At 40.4% G+C, this 24,840-nt stretch overlaps 1 protein-coding gene across 9 annotated transcripts in view; it reads right to left on the bottom strand.

Moving 5' to 3' along the window:
* Positions 1-24,840, bottom strand: part of CFAP20DC (CFAP20 domain containing) — a 171,430-nt gene that overhangs the window by 89,196 nt on the left and 57,394 nt on the right. For 7 of the 9 annotated variants that reach the window (XM_084634935.1, XM_084634931.1, XM_084634930.1 and 4 more), the window contains 3 exons: positions 21,070-21,234; positions 9,382-9,521; positions 7,566-7,746 (listed from right to left, as the gene is read on the bottom strand). In XM_084634935.1, the coding sequence (XP_084491061.1) occupies positions 7,566-7,746; positions 9,382-9,521; positions 21,070-21,234 (486 nt within the window). The remainder of the gene's footprint in view (positions 1-7,565; positions 7,747-9,381; positions 9,522-21,069; positions 21,235-24,840) is intronic. The other 2 variants (XM_084634933.1, XM_084634932.1) reach the window with 2 other exon arrangements.

Consider the following 24,840-nt stretch of genomic DNA (forward strand, 5'->3'; position numbering starts at 1 on the left):
TAAAATCTTGAAGGACATGTTGATCAGAAACAGTCCGTTCAATTCCTATCTACAGATAATATTTCCTTTGTTTAACAAATCACAGTTTAAATGCCAAATAGGTTTTGATAATGGATGGGTAAGGTAGCAGCCAGCCTGCTGATCAGTGGAGACGTGGGTTTCTTGGAGTGTAAGGACGTAGATGTTATGTGCCTTCAACGCGTTTGCAAGATACTCGCACTTCGTCCAGGAAATTAAGTTGGAAGATCCTTGTTGCAGAACCTATCTGGCATGTTACATGGCCCTGAAGAGGGCCATTATGGTGGCTTGAGTTGTTGCTCTGAAGACTGGGAGACTTTTGAGTAATGTTCGATCACCAGGTTGATGGCATTAGTCACGATTTCTAACTTAACAGCATGGGCCGTGTGAAGGCTCACATCTCATGCCAATGCTTTTCAATGTTTACACGAGTGACATGCCTCCAATGAAGCTATGCAAATTTGCATATGCGGATGATGTTGCCCTGGCAATGGAAGCAGCCACCTTCAGTGACATCGAGTTCACCCTGAACAAGGACCTAAACACCAGGGAGGAATATTTCCAGAAATGGAGGCTCCAGCCAAATCCTCACAAAACAACAGTCACTACATTCCATCTGAAAAACAGGAAGACTAAGTGCCCTGAAAGTGACCTTCTGTGGCAACACTGTGCGACATGACCCCACTCTGACCTATCTGGGAGTGAAGCTAACCTTCCACAACCATCTGAAGAAGGTAGCTGCCAAGAAGACGACAAGGTCAACCTGATCCAGAAACTGGCAAGCACAAGCTGGGGAGCATTAGTGTTACAGACATCAGCGATGGCCCTTGTGTACTCTGTAGCTGAGTACTGAACACCAGTATGGAGCAGAAGTAGCCATACTTGACCTGATGATGTCCAACTAACCATTGCAATGCGGTACATCCTGGAACCCTCAAATTGACCCCAACACCTTGGTCTTCCAGTGCTGTCACATATTGCTTTCCCATCCATTCATTGCAATGCTGCAACCTATGGGAATTCCAGAGGATCTTGGAAAATGAACATCTTCCCATCCACCAGGACCTTAACAATGTCCCTCACCACTGCTTGAAGTCGCGTAAACCCTTTTGGACATACGCATTTAACCTTCAACAATGTAACTTCAACCCTGATGAAGCTTTGAAAGCTGAACACAGTTCACAAGAAGTCACAAATAAACACCTTGTGAAAGACCCAATGCAGAAGATCTCTGATTTCGATCTCTCACAAAGATCATGGGCAACCCTAAACCATATCCACACAAACCATGGCAGATGCGGATACTTGCTATAGAGATGGAAAATTAAAGACTCTCCAGTGTGCGACTCAGGTCACCCATAACAGACCATGGAACATATAATAACTCAGTGCCCAATTCACAAATATGGAGGAGGCATCACAGAAATACGTAGATGTAATTATGTTTCTTAACCATCTCAATGTAAAATTGTAAATGTCAAGCAACAACTACATCAGCCATATGAAAAAAAAGAAAAAGAAACTTTTGATAATTTTATACAGCACATTAAGTTTAGTTTTATTTAACGAATACAAAAAAATCTTTAAATGCTTTTTGTGCATTTAATTTCCATCCAAGCAGGTCTTGACTCAGATTACAAGTAAAAAATGAATAGTCTAGTAAATAACAAAATGCATCATTCGCCATTTCTGACAAATAAAAATGTAAATATTAAGAATCAGAACCAATGTAAGTTAAGCTATACAGTCGCTTAAATAAACGTATATAGATATAGGCGCAAATTTCAAAAGGTATTAGGTGTTGCTATGCTTAGTGTTGCAATACCTATCTCATTGAGGAGCCTAAATCTCATTTTCAGAAGTGATTTAGGCACTTAAGAGCCTAAATCCCATTGACTGCCAATGGAATTTAAGATCCTAAATGCCTAAATCTCTTTTTAAAATGATATTTAGGCTCCTAAAACAGTTAGATGTTCCATGGTGAGAGCAGCAATGCCTCATTAGCTTTAAAAATCTGGGCTACAGTCTGTCCTCCTGGTTAGCAAAAAGAAGCACAACATTTAGTGTAAAGGCTACATTTAGCTGCAAATCAACATGTTTTAATGGTTATCAACCAACAAGAATCAGCTTTTCTTTAGGAAAATAATTAAAAAATAGAAAGGCAAAGCAATATTAAAACTGATTATTTAAATCAGGGTTTCCTGCTTAAATCAAGGTTTCATGGTTTAAATCCATTCACCCTGACACATTATTTGGCAGCTTCCCTGTATGTCATTTATTCAGTGCAGTGGCTGTAATAATACGTACCTGAATGTATGTAAAAAGTGTTTAAAATCCCAATTTCAAAAGGCAATGCAGAAGCGTAAAGGACTATTTTAAAAGATCTTGTGTATCTAGAGGGTCATTTAACCTTACTTTTCTAACACATTGCTTTCACTAGACTGCCTTTGTTTGCTAAGAATTAAGAAGTTTACCTTCTTTGGAAAAGCCAAATGGTGCTCTCCAGAGATGTTCATTAAGTGCACTCAATTTAGTAATAAGCTAAACACAAACAAACTGCAAATATATTAGCTTATTTACTATATTACTGATGTCTAGGGTAATATGCTGTGTGAAAATATAGAAGATTGTACAATGACATTTTACATTGGTTATGTAGTTCAACAACTTGTGAGACCTGTGGCTAATGCAGCATCATTAATTGTCTACAAGTGAAAGATGGGGTGTTCTAGACCAAACCAAATCTTTTTATCTCTCAACCACTAATTATACTGGCATCTCTTTTTACCTCAAGTATTTCCATATCAATTGTAATGAATAATTTGGTGTATCGTCTTAGGAAAATATGTAGATTACTGTGTAATCACAATATTGCAGCAAACAAGATAAATGCAAGAACGATCACCTAAACATCTAATTAGTTTCTCTATACACTCAGATTTATGCTAGAGCTTCTAATTGCAGCCTAACATTTTAATGAAGGTTTCAACATTGCATAAATAAGACTGACAAACTAGAAACAATATTCATTCATTTTATTTCTTCCCTTGCTCAAAAACAGTTTGCCCTTGTCAAAGTATTGCACACCTGCAAGGGAAGATATGTTTATGTGGGTCTCTGCTACGAGTCTGAAGAATTTCCATTATGAACAGCAATGGCAATACTATAAGGTAATACGGGGGACCCTTTAATAGGAGACAACCACAAATGAAAAAGTGCTAGCGATATTTAAAGTGTTAACGTTCATTCTGAACAGGGCAACATAAAACACATTTTCTTTATCTGGAGAACTGAAAAATGTAAAATATGGTTCTCTTCAGGCAACCTTTTCAGTACAGGGCTTCATCCCAATTTCTCCTGCTAAAATCAGTGGCAAAACTCCGCATGACTTGAGTGGCAGCAGGATCTTACCCTTTTTAATGATCTATTTGCAGGTTAGTAACTGCAGCTGGAAATGTATGTCCTACCAAAAGAGGATTTAATTTAAAACATATTAAAAGATTTAAAAAGCACCTTTCGTGAACAAGAAGAAGAAGGCAAAAAATCAAGCAGATGAGTATTTTGACAGCTTGGTTAATAAAAACAAACACTCTGGAAACTCTAACCTGTTTGGTTAAGTGACTGCGGCAGCAATCTGGAGTTTAGTGTTTCTGCACTCTTCACTCTTTTATAGGAAAGCACGGAGAGCTTACTGTTGGCTTATCTTCATTCCTGTAATGTCTTGTGCCTTGATGAGAATACAGTAATGTTTTTAAGAGTCGTTTTTTATTTGGCTCATTTTTAAAAAACTGTTTGTTTTTAAAACGTAAATGTTAAAGAGATTATTTTGGTCAGAGATGGGTGGAGGTGTTTGTGTTCTTTGATTTGATACCAGTAACATAGGTGCATTTCCCTTTCTTTTGTAAGCAGTTTCTGTACAGTATTTTTAAGTAACTAGTCAAAATTCCTTTCTAAGGTTTGCAAAAAGAAAAGGAGTACTTGTGGCACCTTAGAGACTAACCAATTTATTTGAGCATAAGCTTTCGTGAGCTACAGCTCACTTCATCGGATGTATAAAAGTGGAAAATGCAGTGAGGATATTTTTATACACACAGACCATGAAAAAATGGGTGTTTATCACTTCAAAAGGTTTTCTCTCCCCCCACCCCACTCTCCTGCTGGTAACAGCATTTGTTCCAATCCCTCAGACAGAGACAAACACCTACAAGATCTCTATCAAACATTCTTACAACTACAATACCCACCCGCTGAAGTGAAGAAACAGATTGACAGAGCCAGAAGAGTCACCTACTACAGGACAGGCCCAACAAAGAAAATAACAGAACGCCACTAGCCATCACCTTCAGCCCCCAACTAAAACCTCTCCAACGCATCATCAAGGATCTACAACCTATCCTGAAGGATGACCCATCACTCTCACAGATCTTGGGAGACAGGCCAGTCCTTGCCTACAGACAGCCCCCCATCCTGAAGCAAATACTCAACAGCAACCACACACCACACAACAGAACCACTAACCCAGGAACCTATCTTTGCAACAAAGCCCGTTGCCAACTGTGCCCACATATCTATTCAGGGGACACCATCACAGGGCCTAATCACAGCCACACCATCAGAGGCTCGTTCACCTGCACATCCACCAATGTGATATATGCCATCATGTGCCAGCAATGCCCCTCTGCCATGTACATTGGTCAAACTAGACAGTCTCTACGTAAAAGAATGAATGGACACAGATCAGATGTCAAGAATTATAACATTCATAAACCAGTCGGAGAACACTTCAATCTCTCTGGTCACGCGATTACAGACATGAAAGTTGCGATATTACAACAGAAAAACTTCAAAACCATACTCCAGTGAGAAACTGCTGAATTGGAATTCATTTGCAAATTGGATACAATTAACTTAGGCTTGAATAGAGACTGGGAGTGGCTAAGTCATTATGCAAGGTAACCTATTTCCCCTTATCCACACTGGGGTTAGGTATCTGTAAGGTAATTTTTTTTGTCACAATAACATGCTTGCCTAGACACTGCAAGAGAAGTATGAAAGTCTATGAAAAGGTTTTTGGCAGGGGAAGGAAGACAACAGGAGACATAATGAGTAGCCTGACTCTTTGTTAACGAGTAAATGGTATAATATGTATTAACCACTCAGCTTTAAAAAATGAAACTGGGCCTATGCAGGCACCATAAGAATTAAAACCAGAAACTATTATCTAGAATGAGTAAAAGTTCTAACTTTCTTAATGATTTGGTTCTTTGGTGTTAAATTGAATAAGGGTTTAAAGAATAATTTATTTTTAGTTCCCTTCTCTTTAATCATGAAAGCATGGAGTTTTTTTTTTAATGCAACTCTTTGCTTAATCCTGAAAATCTTTATCAATGCTCTAAAGCAATTCTGTTGCACAGTGTTTGATTTCCATAAACCCTGCAGCACACACATTTATATTTTATGTGAACCGGTTCAGAATCCTTTGAAATTTACAACAGAGAGAGAGTTTCTTACCCTGGATAGAACACAGGTGTAAAACAACATAAAATTAGTGCTGTACCATTGGTTGATTATCTCAGGTCTTTTTTTGCCAGCATTTTAAAAAACATAATCTTCTCTGTCCATTCTTGTCTGCTGATGGTTCTCAGAGTGATGTAGCAAGGTCCACATAGCACAGCAAGCTGGTGCACTGTAGATTCATACCCTGGCTTGCTGAGCAGTAATTTACTGTGTAGACAAGCCCTTAGCTAGTCCTGTCTCTATTTCTTACTTTGTGATATTTGTGATTTAACAACATTATACTCCCTCACAACACAGAGTCTCCTGCTGGACTTGGTGCTAAAGAAATGAATACAATTACATCCAAAAGAACTTTGTGAAAAGAACAATAAGACTGCAAAGTCAAGCACGGAGTTAGAAAATGACAGAATTAAAGGTGGTTGTGAAACCTTTATTCACCCCCCCTTGCATATACATCATATATTCATACAGTTTAAGGTCAGAAGGGACCATTAAATCAACTAATCTGACATCCTGTTAATCATATGCCATAAAATTTCACCCAGTTACCCCTGCACTGAGCCCAATAGCTTGTATTACTCTTGCCAAGCATCACCTAGGATGTCTGAGGAACAGTCAGGAATAGAAAGAAGCTTTTCTGAGTCTCAATCCGATGACTTAAAACACAAGAGAACATGCTCTCTCTTCCTGCAAACCTCTGCCTCATTCACTGTCCCTCTGCAATACACTGAATGAAGCAGGGTACTTTTGCACAAATAGTATACAGCTAAAGGAGTAATTATCAGCAGTAGTAGGATGCTGTGTTCTGTGGAAAAGCCATGAGAGGGATACTTCATACACCCTTTTCCAGTGGTTTACTTAATTAGTTGCTAGATAGCAGAAGAATGCAGGAAGTCAGGATTGCTGGGTTCTATTCCTTGTTCTGGAAGGGGAGTGTTATCTAGTGGTTACAAGCAGTACAGCCAAACACACAGATCGGGCACATTCCTTCTGAAAAGTAGCGTTGCTAAAGGGATGAGACTTGGGTTTGCCATATTAGAACTGTGGTTGTAGTTCCAGATGTTTCAGAGAGTACCTGGTGTAAATGCTCCGTTACCCCACCTATTCTGTGTGTGTGTGTGTGGGTGGGTGGGTGTATAAAATTATACTTGCTTTTCTCTAAGATAGGAGGTATGAAGCACTGCACAATAATAAGGTCTGTAAAGTGAACATAATTATTGGCAATTTAGTTGAAGAGCTTAGGCTAGAATTCATGGTCTCCTGGATCCCAGCACAGCATACGTTCTTCCTGATCAGAGAGTATGTTGCAGCTGCTGCTTTGCTTGTGTGCTATCTAGAGTCATATAGGGAGCTCCTTGGCGTTGGGATGAGGCTCACAGCAGATGGGATGTTTGGGGATTTTTTTTTTTTTAATCAGGCAGCCTCTTATAATTTGGCCAAATAGTGTTGAATTTTCCTGAGGACAGCAAAAGGCCCCTCACTGCCCCACATAGATAACCCCCTGCCAAATCTCACATACTTACTCCAAAGCATGGAGTTGTTAGCACTCTTCACACAAACGGTTAGAAACATTTTTAACACGGATAAAACAGCTTAGTTTCCCTTCACTCCATTTTCAGAGATGGCAGAACTATCTTCACCGAAACTTCCAAAAATAATTCATCCTGAGGCAAGCCTGGAAATTTTTGGCGGAGATGGTTGAAGTTTGGGAAAGTTATATGCAACGGAAAAGAATGGGGCTTCTCATGGAAAGTGTCAGAGCGCCTTACCATCACCACCAGCCCCGTCTATAGTATCACCATCAGCATTATGATTTCATTCGTGGTCGGATCAAATAGGAAGGCAACAAACCATTGTTTACCACAAGTGTCTTCAACAACTAGCAAGCTTGGCAAAAACATTATGAAAATCAAGAGATTAAGAGACTCACATTTAAGTGAAATGCAAAACCTTTTGGAGCTGGAAACTATGGCTGTTAGATAGTATTGCTATCAATCAGTCTTCACATATTGTTCACTTTAGTTTCTTACCATTTTGACTTGTAATCTGATTTGTTTGGTGAATATTTTCTTTGTCCCCTTGATCAAAAGCCTTACAGAACGGTGAGGGAGACAGTCCAGACCTCTTGGTATCTTGTATTGACTTGCTTCCTTTTTCTAATGTCAGTTGTTGGCATGATCTGCTACTTCGGCTACCCAAGGACTTTGTTATCTTTAAGAAAAAAAATCTGAATAAAAGGTCACGTGACAGCTTTAAGATTAGCTCTCTAAACTGAACTAAAACCAGATTTTGGATAAAGTTTATTTTTCACAATAGATTTTCCTCAGCCCATTTTATTTTTTACATTAACTTTGCAGGAAAAAAAAATAACCAAGGTACCCACGTCACCTCTTCCTTGCTTACAGCTACTTTCTCACTGTAAGCCCAATGCCTGATTTCTTCGGAATCCTCAGCTCCACCAAATTTTGCCTACACGTAAAATGCCTTTTAGGATACAGCTGAGCAAAATGGGTTTCTCAAAAAACTTGGGATCTCTATGGTGCTTGCATCTGGGTTAATGACAGAGAGTGCCAAAAGTAACCATTAGATAATTTTTCAGCAAAGGTGTAAATACTTTGAAAATAAGAGAGAGAACTATGTGGTGGGAAAGGGAGGGAAAAATTAACAGGAGAGGGGAAGAAATGGAGGCAATGGAAGATGGAGATGTGCCATGCCAGAATTAATTTAAAATTAAGCTCATGCTTAAGTTGATTCCCTTTCTCATCCATAAAAAGCTGATATTTCAAGCCAATAACAACATCAGTTATTTATTATGACACTCACTGAGGTTTATATGGAGTTTCTCTTACACTGCATTTTACCCTGTAGCAGGTTCCCTCTGCATGGAGGTTCTGTCCTCAGTTGTTGGGACATATACCCTAGGGGCAGGGAGAGGTTTATAGCATCTTATGGGACACTGCTGGTGAGAATCACAGATGTGCATCAGGATATGGATGAAATTACAAAAGGAATCAGGTGACATTACTGGTGCGACCTCTACCAGAGGATTCTCGGTTGTGAAAAGCTACAAATAGGAGGCTACTATTATGCAGAGGCTGGGGATATCTTTTGTGTTTATAGTAGCATAGATGATCCATTAAAATGCATTTAATATTTTTATGTGGTCTGCTACATGTTAATCATTCATAGTTTTAACACTTTAAGCTTTTGATAATGGCACGAATTAAGGCACTTTACACTTTATTAAGCAGACTAAAAACCACAATTTTTCCTCCCTTTCCCTTCTCAAGAACCACTGCTCCTTCTCTGGAGGAGCTGGTTTCTCTCAGTCTCTCCTGTTGAAGGCATTCTGCTGTGTATAAATAATTAAATAATTATTGGACTAAGGAGTTGAATTTTGGTCTCCCATCTGCTAGGTCAACGCTCTACCACCAAGCTATAGAGTTATTCTCGCTCTCTTTCCATAGCCCAAACACTATTCATTGTCACAACGAATCACCCACTCACTACATATGTGAATGGAGAGTTTGCCTCTTGCATGGTGGCCCTCTTATTAGGGAAAAATTCCACTTAAACACATGGAAGAATCTTGCTTTTGTCAAACTTCATTCCTACTTTTACTTACAAAAACATAAAAATTTAGCACTTTAAAAATAAACTTTATGAGAAAAATAAATGTACTCAAGAGAAAAGAAATTAATTCTGAAGAAAACCTTTTTGCAAAACCTTTGTTCTTCCATCATATACAAACATAATTTGGAGTCTGGCTCTCAAGAGATAATAACTGTAATAGTTCCTTTCAGATATGTGGTACTGGTTTTGTGATAGTTTAATCCTTCGTCTTACCTCTCCAGATACCCTTGTGTTGAATCTTCTGCCAGAAGGTGGAGGTGGACCGAGGACCTTGGATCCAAATGCAATGTGAGACACATCTTGATTTTTACTGTTGTGTGTACTGCCTTGTCCTCTATTAATTAACTGGTCTACTTAAAAAAGAAAGACACCTTTTCAAACATGATGCTTTAGACTGAACATATTTATAAGCATGATATATCACAGTATGTGACACAATAGCAAATTCTTATTTCTTCATTCTTGCTTTTCTATTCATTTAAATAATTATTTCATAAATCATATACGAAAAAGTCATACTTCCAAGAAATAACTGATGTATCTTTCTAACACCACAACAGGTATATATATTACTGCTGACAAAATACAAATGTATCTCCTTCCTTTTCCATTTGACAGTGTGCCCAGTGCAACAGATACTATAAACACATGGAATAGTCAAAGAATATTATATCATCTTTATAAATGATTTATGTACCTCTATGGGCTAGGGATTGTATTCTGTCTCCATGTGGGAGTTACAGGTTTTCCTGCAGAAACTAAAATCACTGGGAAGTGTTGGGACATCATTAAAAGCAACTCAATAGCAAAGCCCTGGGCTTTGAAAGAAAAAGACATGTTTAAAGAAGATAAGAAATGCTGACAATAAACTATCACCATGTTTTCCATAACGCCTTCTAAGGATAATACACATATACTTACTTATACCATTGAAATAGAAAAAAAAATAGTTAATGGTAAGATTAAGAGCTTCGATAGCTAGATTTTTAATTATTTGTAATAATGTATAGTGAATGAGTACAGATGAGGTAACACTGATGCCAAGTCCTTGCTGACATAAGTGTGGTATTGTCAATTCATCCTTTACACAGAATTGCTAATCTGCTTAAAATGTTATTGGTGATAGAAAAAAGGTCACATGCGTTGGAAGATATAAGTAAGACGACATATCATGTAATGATAAATATCCCCCCCCCTTTCTTTTTTCTTCTGGGAAGACCCAGAGCAGGGTGACACAAAAACATGACCCAGAAACTGCAAAACCAGTTGGAAAAATACAGAATTGGGGTAATTGAAGCTTGTACATGCATAATGTCTGGGTTACATAAAATCAAAAGGGTTGATGTGTGAAAAGCCTATCGGACAAGGATTACATAATCTGTAATACAGAAAAGTATAAAAGACCTAAGTGAATATGGATCCAAACTCAAGAAACATTAGACCAGAAACTGAAGAACAGGACTGAAGCACCAGACCCAAGTGATCAGAGACTGCAATGACTATCATGGAAGGTAGAATTTCTTCCTGGTGCCCCAGAATGTGGTAACTTGGGCCCATTCACCAATTCTGTTTTCTCTTATTATTTGTCTGGCATAACTGTACATGCAGACTCTATTAGTGACAATAATTCTGTCTGAAATTGTATAAATAAAGGTGAAAATTGATTTAGCCTAAATAGAGTGGGGTCGTGACTCTGTTTCCCAACTTTTATTCCCAGCAGAAATAATTAAAACAGGCAGCAAATCTGGAGAAGCCTCAGCCCCTGGGGTAAATTGCCGATACTAATTTGACCCAGCTCAAACAAATAAATGAAAAAGATAATATGACCACCCTGATGTGGGGAGAGGTCAATCTCACCTGACCCAAGAACTGTTGTGAGACTGTGGCCAAAGGGACAGCCCCTGTGAGAGGCCCTGAAGTACTCTGAAACCTGCCAGGGTCTCCATGTGGTAAGTGGGGGACACCTGGTAAGGTAGACATACATATAAGCTGTTTATTGTTTTTAAGGTGTATTTTTGTGTAATATTTTTGTTCTGGATAATTAATACTTTTCTTTATGAAGGCTGGCTCGTCATTGGTTAACTCTGTCATTGCCCTTGAGACAGATGGACTGCAAGTGCTGAAATGAACTCAGACTTCCTGAGGTGATCACAGTGAATTGCAAGAGGAACTGCAGCCTAAATTCTCAACCAAGAAGGGAATGTGTCCCAGGACTCCACTCTGAGAAAGGTGACAGCTAGACCCTGAGATCTAAGTGATGTGCCTTCAAGCAGGTCACAAATAAATCAGAGGCGCAGTTAGCTTGGGAACGGACACACCCAACTTGAAGCAAGTCAACATTATAAGGTTATTTCTGTACACTCTTAGCTTGAAACAGTTGTTTAAATACTGTGGTTTAAAAACTGAGTTAGAAGTAAATAAAAGTATCATTTTTCTCTGCATGATTACTGAAGGAATACAATATAAAGCGTATTTTGTAAACAGGCAGAAGGAACAGCTCAAATTCATAAAGAATTCAGATAAAAGCTGTAGCTTGCCAGTCAAGATATCAGTTACAAGTTCTGTAAAGCATCTGATACAAGAATTATTTATGTGTAATTTTACCATCTGAAGATATAGAGCCACCTCAATTTCAACATTTGGGCTCCAATCCTGCAAATACATACACAGGTAATTTTTCAGCTCAAACTTTTTACTCTTATTTTTCCCATGAACATTTAAAAAAATTAACTTCTTTGAAAAAAACTGAAAAATGTCAACCAGCTTGATAGCTGGTCAGAAACCAAACCAAACCAAACCAAAAGGTAGATGGACATTTTCGTTGAAAATGTCTTGTGGTGAAAGATGGATAAGCGGTTATGCAGTGGAATATAGCTCATCTTCAGAGAACAATTGTAGGTAAGGCGCTTTAAAAAAGATTCTTATTTCATTGGATCACCACTTCAGGTGCTGATAAAGATCGAGGATGTCTTGGCAACAAAATATTGCAGTTCAGAAAGAAAAAGTTACTCTAATACGCTGTTTTAAGAAAAACAAACAAAGCATTCTCCCCTCGCCCTCTTCTCTTTTAACACAGACTAAATTAACATCTAATATTCTGTTTTGAGATGTGATATTTCTGTAAAACAATAAAGTAATACCAAAGCATATTTCTGAGAGTCTCGTTTATCGTTTTTACAATGGTGGAACTGGTTAAATTTGAATTCAAATCAGTCTGACTTTCATTTTCAGCTAGGAAATGTCAACAAGTCCACATATTTACCACTCTCTAGCATCATTCACTAGTATTACTCATAACAAAAGAAGTCCCTGTATGCCATGAGTTCCTTGTTCTCCTCTTCCTGAAGTGACATTCAGTTGCTATTAACAGCTGCCATCTCTATAGCTTAGATGACCCATTCAGTTTACTGTCAATTTCTTTAATTTGCTGACTACTTTGGGAAGCCTTTTGCCCACACACCAATTATAAAAGCTGATTAACATGAAAATTCTCTGTTTATGTTCATATTAATTGACTGCAATTAATTGCCTACATCAACACATCTGCCACAATGAACAAATATGTGTAGTTAAAAGAAGATATGACCAAAAAATAACTTGAGCTTTTGATTAGTAAAACAAAATGAAGTTTAGTGGATAAAAAGAAAAAGTTTCTAATTAAACTGAAGCTTAAACTTATCAAAGCTTCCATTTGCAGGAAGGCCTGATTTCTGAACTTTGAAAGGAGTGTCTGGGAGAACTTATATTATAGTCATAGTACAAGGTTAAAAACAAAGATTAGATTAAACCCGCAGCTCAAGGCATTTCATTTTCTCTAGTTAGCGAAAACCAAAACTTTGTGTAGGTCAGGGATGTTACCATTAATTATTTTACTACTTTGCCAAGGGCTTTATGCCTTTGTAGTTAGATAGGAAAACCTGAGGGCTCACCGTCTAATTGTCCTTTTTAAAATAAGCATTCATTTTTCTCTCTAGATACATCATTCTCATTATTTTAGTCATTTAATTTTTACATCCCTCTCATCCAAAGCCTGAACAAAAAGTGCTGATTTTTCAATCTATTGTCATGGAGAGGTCACACTCCAGGCTTTTCTTTGCTATCTAACAATAAAATTAGTATGAAACTTTTTAACAGAACTTTGGCTTGACTATTTCTGAGGGAAAAAATACTACAAATATTATTTGTCTTTGAATATTACTCTGATTTTCAAATAAATATTCTTGCATATGAAAAGATGTTAAAAACCAGTTTAAACAAGTAAAACTATTAAGGGCCCAATCCTGCTCTGAACACAATAAATGAAAAAAACTACCATTAACTTCAGTAGTGTAAGATGAACCCTCATTGACTGAGAGTTGATTCAGCACAGGGCAAAAGGTTAAGAATTTGCAAAAGCATCTGACATTAGACACAAAATGAATGCAGGTGATAGAAGAGTTTTGTGAGTAAAGAAAACAGTATAAGCCTTGGTTAAAATAAAAGGGAGTCGGTTTAAAAGGGAATTTTAGAAGCATCCCTTCTCCCACATTATCAAGAGCATGCATGAACAGGACAGACTTGTGTTTGGTTCAAATGCCAGGAAAGGTGGCAACTTCTTTAGAACAAGCTGTTAAACTGGGTACTGAACACATCTAGGTACTAAGAGTAGCTTGAACACTGAAGGATTCCAGATGTGCACATCCTACTTGACCCTTTTCCCCCTAATTTCAGATATAAGTCTCAAGCAGTGGTGCGGTCAGGAAACTCCCAAAAGGTCTGCCCTGAACTGTTCTCCTGCAGGGGACAGCAAGAAAGCAGAGTACAGTTGAAGTGCTGCAGCACTCAGCTGCAAGAGTTTGCTCCTGCTTCAAGCATTACTGTTACAGCAACTTCACCCTGGGCAGGAAATCTAAACTCCATGAGACCACTCCAGCTGCTCCAGAGCAGACAGTCTCACCTGTGAAACTAGTGTGACTGAACCCCTTACTCCTGATAACTGCTGGGGGCAGTGGAACCAGAAGAGAAGGGTGGAAGGGGGTTTGGCTGGCATCAGGGTACAGCCTATCAACTTGTCTGAGCTCTTGTAGTTCATTCAGTCCATTGTGAAGCAGGTTCAAGGGATGGTTACAGAAATGACTGCCGCTGTAAGTCTGGCATTTCTTTTGACCTATTAGTCCCTGTCCCAACAATGTTTCGTCTTCTACCAATGCGGAAGAGGAATTCTCTCTTTATGCCACGAGTCTTACCTTTGTGCCCTCCAATCACGAGGCTTTTTGAGGAACTGTGGACCTGGCCAATAGTGCCCATCGTTAAAAAAGGGAAGAAGGAGAATCCGGGGAACTACAGACCAGCCAGCCTCAGCTCAGTCCCTGGAAAAATCATGGAGCAGGTCCTTAAGGAATCCATTTTGAAGCACTTGGAGGAGCGGAATATGATCAGGAACAGTCAACATGGATTCACCAAGGGCAAGTCATGCCTGACCAACCTGATTGCCTTCTATGATGAGATAACTGGCTCTGCGGATATGGGGAAAGCGGTGGATGTGATAAATCTTGACTTTAGCAAAGCTTTTGATATGGTGTCCCACAGTATTCTTGGCAGATGATGGGGTCTAGGGCTGCTGGCCCAGCTGGCCCCGCAGAGGGTCCAGTGGGGTCCAGGGCTGCTCCTTGGCTAGCCACTCTGACTTTGCCTATCAATCACTTAAAATTTACCTTTTGTGATCAATAAACTTGTTTTACTGTATCTTTATCAGTGAGTTTGCCTGATTTGCTTGGAAAATCTGCTCAGGTTTACAAAGGCTGGTGTATATCCACTTTCCATTGTTGAAGTGGTGAACCAATTAATAAACTTGCATTGCTCAAGAAAGGGTCTTGAACAGTGCAAGACGGTATATTCCTGAGGTACGAGGCTGGGAGCTGGGGGGATTTGGCTGGTGCCTTTCTCTGTGTGATTTCATGAGTGGCTCTGGGAGCATTCATGCAATCTAGCTGGGTGTGGGGCTCCACATATGGTTGTGCTGTGTGATAACAGAGCCTGGAGCGGTTTGCTGCTTTTGACTACAAAGCACTGAGAGAGACAGCTCAGGCTGGAGAGTTAAGGGGGCACAGCAGTCCCACAGTCCCAGGCTTCACCCTAAGGATTCGGTCACGATGGTATCACCTGCAAACTTTATAAGTGTACTCTCTATGCTATTATCTAAATCACTGATGAAGATATTGAACAGAACCAGACCCAGAACTGATCCCTGCGGGACCCCACTTCATATGCCCTTCCAGCTTGTCTGTGAACCACTGATAACTACTCTCTGGGAACCATTTTCCAACCAGTTATGCACCCACCTTACAATAGCTCCATCTAGGTTGCATTTCCCTAGTTTGTTTTTGAGAAGGTCATGTGAGACAGTATCAAAAGCCTTACTAAAATCAAGATATACTATACACATCTACTGCTTCCCTCCAGCCACAAGCCTTGTTACCCTGTCAAAGACAGCTATTAGGTTGGTTTGACAGGATTTGTTCTTGAGAAATTCTGCATGCTGACTGTTATTTATCACCTTATTATCTTCTAGGTGTTTGCAAATTGATTGCTTAATTATTTGCTCCATTATCTTTCTGGGTACAGAAGTTAAGCTGACTGGTCTGTAATTCCCTGGGTTGTCCTTATTTCCCTTTTCATAGATTGGCACTATGTTTGCCCCTTTCCAGTCTTCTGGAATCTCTCCCGTCTTCCATGACTTTTCAAAGATAATCACTAATGGCTCAGACATCTCTTCAGTCAGCTCCTTGAGTATTCTAGGATGCATTTCATCAGGCCCTGGTGACCTGAAGACAGCTAACTTGTCTAAATATTTTTTAACTTGTTCTTTCCCTATTTTAGCCTCTGATCCTACCTCATTTTCATTAGCTTTCAATATGTTAGATGTCCAAGATATGTGTTCTACTTCTCAGATATAATCTTTTAGTACCTTATCTGGTTACTGAAAAGTTTATAAATTCATAAAAAAGGTGAAGAGACGGGGAAAACTGGAACAAAATTGGAATAAAAATCTGCTGTAGGAGGACATATGAATCTTCCCATACTGTATGCATCTTTGTTTCAAAACACATTACGGCAAACACAGCTTGCTTGTATTTCTTAGAAGAGGTGCCCAGATAACATGTTCCAGGATACTTTCCTGTTTCATATTGACATACAGTCCAAAAGAAACATGGCTGCCCTTACTTAAAGCAAAGAAAAAAAACAACCCACAATGTTGCTGCTGTGGAAATGAAAGCACTCAGGCAAATAGAGTACTAATTTTTAAGTAAATTACTGGTTTTGAGCTCTGCTTAGTGGACCACTACATCTTGTCATTAGTGAGTTGAACTACTCAATTTAAATAACCAGACTTGATTCTGTGTTCAATTAAACTGAGGTCTCATTAATGAAAAAAAAAATTACTTCCTACAGTCCTACATTGACTGACAGCCATTACTTAATGTGGGTTGGGAATTGAAGGAATTAACTGTAAATTTTTAGTTAAATTGGACACAATGATTTACTGGATACATGCTGGTTTTATTAATTTAATTGAAAACATTCAAAACACTCTTGCTCTTGAACAGGTTTCATCTCTATTTGTAATTCAAGAAAATTACTCCTACATGACAATTTTGAAGCAACAACATGCTCTTAATTTTGGAAAAACTGTAATCTGTTAATGAAATAAAAATCCTGAAAAAGGACCCATGCAATGTGCATGCCAGTATTTTCTGTTTTTTCCTCATACTGCATGTACATTTGGAAGCAAACGTTACAATTTATGCAAGCATATGCTATTGTACAAGTGAAGACATTTATATTCAAAGATCATCTGTTTTTTAAGTTTGTATTCTAATCAGTCTTTATTCTTGGATAATAAAAGTGTACACCACCATGGGCCTACTTTTGCTCCCTCTCGAGTCAATGTGAGTTTTACCACTGACTTCAGTGGGAGCAGGATTTGGCCTGAAAAGCAATTACCAGAATATGGTATACTGCCTATACTTTAGATGGCATTTAAATCGTGTGTAGGTGTTTAGGAAATGAAATGGAGGATATCATTTAATGCAATTCTGTGTTCAGATCCTCGCTAAGACACATAGTGATGCACATCTGCTTATCAATGGACAAGCTCGACTACAATTTCGATCAAGAATTTTTAGTTCAGGTATAAAAAAAATTAATTAATAATGCAGTCAATTTCAGTTTTTCAGCAGCCTAACCTCTACTTGGTGTGACAAAGTTCCTCCTCTACCTTGGTGGGTCTTGCGCTTATTGATGGATTTGCTCGCCTTGGCGCTTCACGGCAGCCCTTAGTTTGGCCATTTTTGGGAACCCACAGTCCAGGTCAACTCCTCCTGTGTCTGACCAGGAGTTTGGAGGTTTGGGGGGAACCCGGGCCCGCCCTCTACTCCGGGTTCCAGCCCAGGGCCCTGTGGAATGCCGCTGTCTAGAGTGCCTTCTGGAACAGCTGTGTGACAGCTACAACTCCTGGGCTACTTCCCCAGGGCCTCCTCCCAACACCTTCTTTATCCTCACCATAGGACCTTCCTCCTGGTGTCTGATAATGCTTGTACACCTCAGTCCTCCAACAGTCCGTGTTCTCACTCTCAGCTCCTAGTGCCTCTTGCTCCTAGCTCCTCACACGCACACCACAAACTGAAGTGAATTCCTTTTTAAACCCAGGTGCCCTGATTAGCCTGCCTTAATTGATTCTAACAGTTTCTTGATTGGCTGCAGGTGTTCTAATCAGCCTGTCTGTCTTAATTGTCTCCAGAAGGTTCCTGATTGTTCTGGAACCTTCCCTGTTACTTTACCCAGGGAAAAAGGACCTACTTAGCCTGGGGCTAATATATCTGCCTTTTATTACTCTCCTGTAGCCATCCGGCCCGACCCTGTCACATTCGGTATACACAACATTTTGCATACATACCCCTGCACTTTGCAGATGCAAACATATTAACATAGGGACTGCCATAGGGAACATTTCAAGGGTCCATCTAGTCCAGTATCCTGACTCTGACAGTGGCCAGAACCATATGATTCAGAGGACGGCAGAATCCCGAAGTAGGCATAACAATCTGGCTCCCCCATTATAGGTCTCATCCTGATCTCTAATAGTTAGAGCAGAGGTGGCCAACCTGGGGCTCTGGGGCACGTGCGGCTCTTCAGAGATTACTGTGCGGCTCCTTGTCTAGGCACCGACCCCGGGGCTGGAGCTGCAGGCGCCAACTTTCCAGTGTGCCGGGGGGTGCGCGCGGCTCAACCCTGGCTCTGCCACAGGCCCTGCCCCCGCTCCACCCCTTCCCGCCCCCGAGTCTGCTGTGCCCTCACTCCTCCCCCGCCCCCCCAGAGCCTCCTGCATGCCACGAAACAGCTGATCATGAGGTGTGCGGAGGGAGGGAGGCAGGCGCTGATCGGCAGGGCTGCCAGTGGGTAGGAGGCTCTGGGAGGGCGGGGGAACGGGGGAGCTCATGAGGGGCTGCTGATGTATTACTGTGGCTCTTTGGCAATATACATTTGTAAATTCTGGCTCTCTTTCTCAGGCTCAGGTTGACCACCCTTGAGTTAGAGACTGGCTAACCCAGGTCTTTGATCATTCTGTTGCTCTTCTCTGAACCCCTTTAGTTCCACAATATTCTTTTTGAGATGGGCTGGTCAATGTGCACACAGTAATCCAGGGAAGGATACACCATTGATTTAAATAAAGGCATTATAATATTTTTACTATTGTTCTCCATCCCATTGCTTACGCAGCATAACATCCTGTTAGCTTTTTTGACTGCAGCTGTGCATTAAACAGACATTTTCACTGAGCTGCTTATAATGATGCTCAGATCCCTTTCTTGGGTTGCAACAGTTAAATTAGAAACTAGTAAAGTATAAGAGTAGTTTTTTTCCTCCAATTTTTTTTCCTCCAATGTGCATTACTTTGCATTTATTGACACTGAGCTTCATTGTGTCGCTCGTTCACCAAGCTCTTTTAGGTCTCTTTCAAGTTCTTCGCAGTCCTCTCTGGCTCTGACCAACCTAAATGATGTCATCTGAAAATTTTACTACCTCATTATTCACTCACCTTTGCAGTTCATTAATAAATATATTGAACACCACCACGGGCTCGAGCCTAGAATCTTGAGGCCCCTCTGTTAACATCTTGCCATGATGAAAATTGAATCCTCTTTGCTTTCTGTCTCTTAGCCAGTTCTTGATCTAAGACAGTACTTTGTCACTCTCACCCTGTGATTACTTAGAGTCTTTATTAGCTTTTAGCCTTTTTTGCAGAACCTCACAGAACGTCTTTTAGAAGTCTAAATAAATTACGTCAAAAAGTTTTTCTTCAAGCACTATTTTACTGACCCATTCAAAGAATTCTAACAGATCAGTGAGAAATGATTTTCCATTTCAGAATCCATGCTGGTTAAACACAGCAGTTCATGAAGTTCATAAAGAAGTATGGATTGAATGAATGGACTATAAGGTGGATAGATCGTCGGGCACAACCCGTAGTGACCAATGGCTCGATATCTAGTTGACAGCTAGTATCAAGCGGAGTGCCGCAGGGGTTTGTCCTGGGGCCGGTTTTGTTCACCATCTTCGTTAATGATCTGGATGATGGGGTGGATTGCACCCTCAGCAAGTTTGTGGATGACACTAAGCTGGGGGGAGAGGTAGATACGCTGTAGGGTAGGGATAGGATCCAGAGTGACGTAGACAAATTGGAGGATTGGGCCAAAAGAAATCTGATGAGGTTCAACAAGGACAAGTGCAGAGTCCTGCACTTAGGATGGAAGAATCCCACGCACCGCTACAGACTAGGGACCGAATGGCTAAGTGGCAGTTCTGCAGAAAAGGACTTGGGGATTACAGTGGACGAGAAGCTGGATATGAGTCAGCAGTGTGCCCTTGTTGCCAAGAAGGCTAATGGCATATTGGCCTGCATTAGTAGGAGCATTGCCAGCAGACTGAGGGAAGTGATTATTCCCCCTCTATTCAGCACTGGTCAGGCCACACCTGGAGTTTTGCATCCAGTTTTGGGCCCCCCACTACAGAAAGGATGTGGACAAATTGGAGATAATCTAGCAGAGGGCAACAAAAAGGATTAGTGAGCAGTGACTGTGACTTACGAGGAGAAGCTGAGGGAACTGAGCTTGTTCAGTCTGCAGAAGAGAAGAGTGAGGGGGGATTTCATAGCAGCCTTCAACTACCTGGGGGGGGGGGTCCAAAGAGGATGAAGCTTGGCTGTTCTCAGTGGTGGGAGATGACACAACAAGGAACAATGGTCTCAAGTTGCAGTGGGGGAGGTCTAGGTTGGATATTAGGAAACACTGTTTCACTAGGAGGGTGGTGAAGCACTGGAATGGGTTACCTAGGGAGGTGGTGGAATCTCAATCCTTAGAGGTTTTTAAGGCCCGACTTGACAAAGACCCGACTGGGATGATTTAGTTGGTGTTGGTCCTGCTTTGAGCAGGGGGTTGGACTAGATGACCTCCTGAAGTCTCTTCCAACCTTAATCTTCTATGATCTTCCAGATGCTTTGTTATTCTACTGGCAAAACACCCATGTGTACACTTGTAAAATTCTAACAACTGAGCATACAAACATTAGAATTTCCACCTGCAAAAACTCATTCTAATGGGTTTTGTGCTTCTAAATCCCAGGACTTTGCAAGCATGCGTGTTAGAATTCTTTAAGTCTGTATGCATCCTTGCACCTACAAAATGTAGGTGCATTTGTGTGTGCATACAATTTTAGGCATGTACAACTGGTGCCTAGGTGAGAAAACTGGACCCTTAAAATGTGTAATAGGACACATCAAACTGTATGCACATTATATTACTCTCTCTCTCTCTCTCACACACACACACACACACACAGAGTAATTTTAGTAAGACAGTATACCTGATTCTGATGAAGTTAAGGGACGACCTCCAAATCTTATTTCTGGTTGGCGAAGTTTAGTCATGTTCAGCAGTTGTGTGACTTGTGGCACATCTGTATTTACCTGGCAGGTTCGAGGAATAGTATCTGTGGGGTCATTAGCTGTGAATGGAAGACCAAATATATCTGGAATTAAAGACAAAGGCTTCACTTTTTTATAACTAACGTGGTCAGAAATGCAGTAGGATTAAATTATTTGTTACTTGGGCTATAAAGGCCAGTTTATGTGATTGGACATATTTATAACACATCGTAGTCACTGAAAAGCTTGTGCAACTATAGATTTTTCAAAGAATGTTCTTGTTAATTCTAAAACAACACTGTCAAGTTGATTAGGGCCCAAATGTTAACTAGTTAAACTTTCTAGCTTGTGCAAATAACTGGGATAGCCACGGTGAGTAAATGAATTCCGTGGTTTAGTAAGTAAACAAAGCTATGGTCACAAAATGTTCTTTGTTCATTATTTTGACAAACGTTTAGTTTCCGTTCTAATACTTCAGTTTTCTGATTTTCAGACATGCTGCGCATCAGAATACTGCACTGATCGCTGGTACAATTGCTAAAGTAGCAAATATTGAATTGCTAGTAAATACTGCAAAACTCTAGTATTAAACTTAGCTCAGGTAGGTACAAACAGTAGTTTTTATTAGTTTATTTTAACAATAAAAAAGGTGTGTGAGCAGATTAGGAAGATGCAACTATACCCTGAAACAATTTAGATTTACTAGGAAATGTTTGTTCTACAGATGCTAATAGCCAAATTTTCCACCTTGATTAACTGGGTCTGTTTTTGTGCTCCCAGTTAGTAGTTTCCACAATTAAGGCCATAGAGATGTCGAAATACCTAACTAAACCACCTTCTACACCAGTGGTTCTCAGCCAGGGGCATGCATGCCTCTGGGGGTACACAGATGTCTTCCAGGGGGTACATCAACTCCTTTAGATATTTGCCTAGTTTTACAACAGGCTACATAAAAAGCACTAGCGAAGACAGTACAAACTAAAATTTCATACAGACAATGACTTGTTTATGCTGCTCTATATACATACTGAAATGTATTCCAATTGATTTATTTTATAATCTGTGACAAAGCTCTGTCCTTGCCTCTGTGGGTCCTGTGTTTCCTGGTGGATTTTGCTAGCCTCAGAGGCTCACTGTAACCCTCCACGTAACTCTTCTCTCTCTAGAGACAAAGGTCACAGTCTACTGAGCTATTTTCATCATAAGCCAGCGAGGGAGGTGAGGAGAAGTTATCCTTCCTTGCACAGTCTCTGTTGTCTCCCAGTCTCAGTGATTAATCAGGGGACAAAGGGGGGCGGGGGGAAGCCCGGACTCATGCTCTACTCCGGGCTCCAGCACAGGGACCCTAATAGTATCAGCTATGGTAGCTGACCTTTTAGAAACATGACATGTACAATTCCCTGGGCTACTTCCCCCACAGCAGACCTCAATTCCTCAAGCTCCACTTCACCCTTACCTCAGGGCCTCTTTCCTTGTGCCTGATATGGTGTGTACTACTCAGCCTCTCCAACAGCACAACTTCCTCCCTTCCTGACATGCACACCCACCAGACTGACTGGGAGGCTTTTAACTAGATTCAGCCAGCCCCTGATTTGCTTCAGGTTTCCCAATCAACCTAGCCTTCTCCCTGCCTTCTGGAAAGTTCTTAATTGGCCCCAGGTGTCTTAACTGACCTGGAGCAGCTGCCATTTCACTTATCCTGGTACCAGAGATTTGTTTAGCCTGGAGCTAATACATCTATCTCCCACTACTTTTCTATAGCCATCTGGCCTTGCCCCATCACAAATCATATGGCAAAAAATGAGAAAGTAAGCAATTTTTCAGTAATAGTCTGCTGTGACACTTTTGTTATTTTTAATTTCTAATTTTGTAAGCAAGTAGTTTTTCAGTGAGGTGAGAGTTGGAGTACATAAGACAAATCAGCATCCTGAAAGGGGTACAGTAGGCTGGAGTACTGCAGGGCTCTCTATACAGAACTACACTTCTGTGTAGATTCATGATGTAGTTCTGTATAGAGAGCCCTGCAGCAGTTGCATCTGGAAAATGCTGGTTAAAAAATGGGAGTCAGTGTTTCAAACTCTACCTTTTCCTTTCGTAAAGATAAATTATTTTTTACTTTAATGCTTAGGTCTGGATGAAGAAATTGTGAACCCCCCACAATAGCAACTTTTTAAAAAAACGAAGTTGCTAGTTTGTTATCCAGATACATTACAAGTGCATAACTTTTGTTTGATCTAGAGCATATCTTTTAGAAAGGCAGCTGGCAGTGCTGGGAGAGGATAGCGATGCAGTCCAGAGATGACCAGCGGTGATGCCAGAATTTCAGGCGAACAGCAGGTACTTTCCAATACGTCTGGATGGAGCTCACCTGAACACTCCTCTCTGCGTGGAGAAGCATGTGGCCATTGCCAACTGGCAGCTCGCCACTTCCAGTTGCTACCAGTCAGTAGCTAACCAATTTGCTACTGGTATATTGACTGCCAGGGCTGTTGTCGAAGAGGTGTGTGCTGCTCTAAAGAAGGTGCTGATAGTGGGGGTCATAAAGCTTGGCAATGCACAGGAGACTGATGGATTTGCAGGGTTGGGGTACTCAAACTGTACTGCAGCCTCTGATGAGACCCATATGCCTATTCGTCTTGCTCTCCACAGGCTTCACATATCATACAAAAACCCCAGCATTTCTCCATGTTGCTCTAAGGCCTGGTTGATCACCAAAACAGGCTGACCAACAACGTTGGGTGGTCTGGAAAGTTCCATGATGCTCAGATCTTTTGAAACTCTCACCCATTTTCTTTAATGAAAAAAGGAATTTTTGCTTATAGGACCACTATGGACATTAATGGTGTTGTGATTCCCACTCTCATTCTGAGAGACCAAGTTTACACTTTGTTTCCCTGGCTTATGTAGTTTTTTACTGGACATTTGGACAGCACAAAGGGCTTGTTCATCTACAACCTGAGTAGCTGCAGAATGACAGCAGAGTGTGCATTTGGAAGGCTGAAAAGAAGATGGTATTTTCTCATGAGTAGGCTGAAAGCTGCCAAGCAATATATACCTTGAATGATAACTGCTTGCTGTATTTTGCACATCTGTGAAAGCAAGGGAGAGAGCCTCACCAATGGGCAGGAGCCAGACGTGCAGAGACTTCCTATTTCAGTCCTAAAAAGTAGATTGCATTGTTCCAAACTCCCACTAAAAGTCACTAGGAATCAGCTACTTAATGCTCAGAATGCTTTTGAAAATCCACCCTAAATCTGTATGAACATTTCTTCCTGCTCCCAAGTCATTTACTTGGCCTCTCCCTTTGAATCCCTCTCCTAATGTTCTCTGTATATCTTCTCCCCTTCTGCATGGAACACTTTTCTAGTACAGCAATCAAGTGCCTTCTCTCCATATCCCTCCTGAAAATACACTTCTTACATGAAGAAAAGGAGTACTTGTGGCACCTTAGAGACGAACCTATTTATTTGAGCATAAGCTTTCGTGAGCTACAGCTCACTTCATCGGATGCATCCGATGAAGTGAGCTGTAGCTCACGAAAGCTTATGCTCAAATAAATTGGTTCGTCTCTAAGGTGCCACAAGTACTCCTTTTCTTTTTGCAAATACAGACTAACACAGCTGTTACTCTGAAAATTCTTACATGAAGTCCTTCAGTGTTAGTCCCCAAAGAAACTTACGATACATAACTCTATATAATAAATTCCTAAT

This window comes from Lepidochelys olivacea (genome assembly GCF_965140295.1).
Source record: "Lepidochelys olivacea isolate rLepOli2 genome assembly, chromosome: 7".
Lineage (NCBI taxonomy): Eukaryota > Metazoa > Chordata > Testudines > Cheloniidae > Lepidochelys > Lepidochelys olivacea.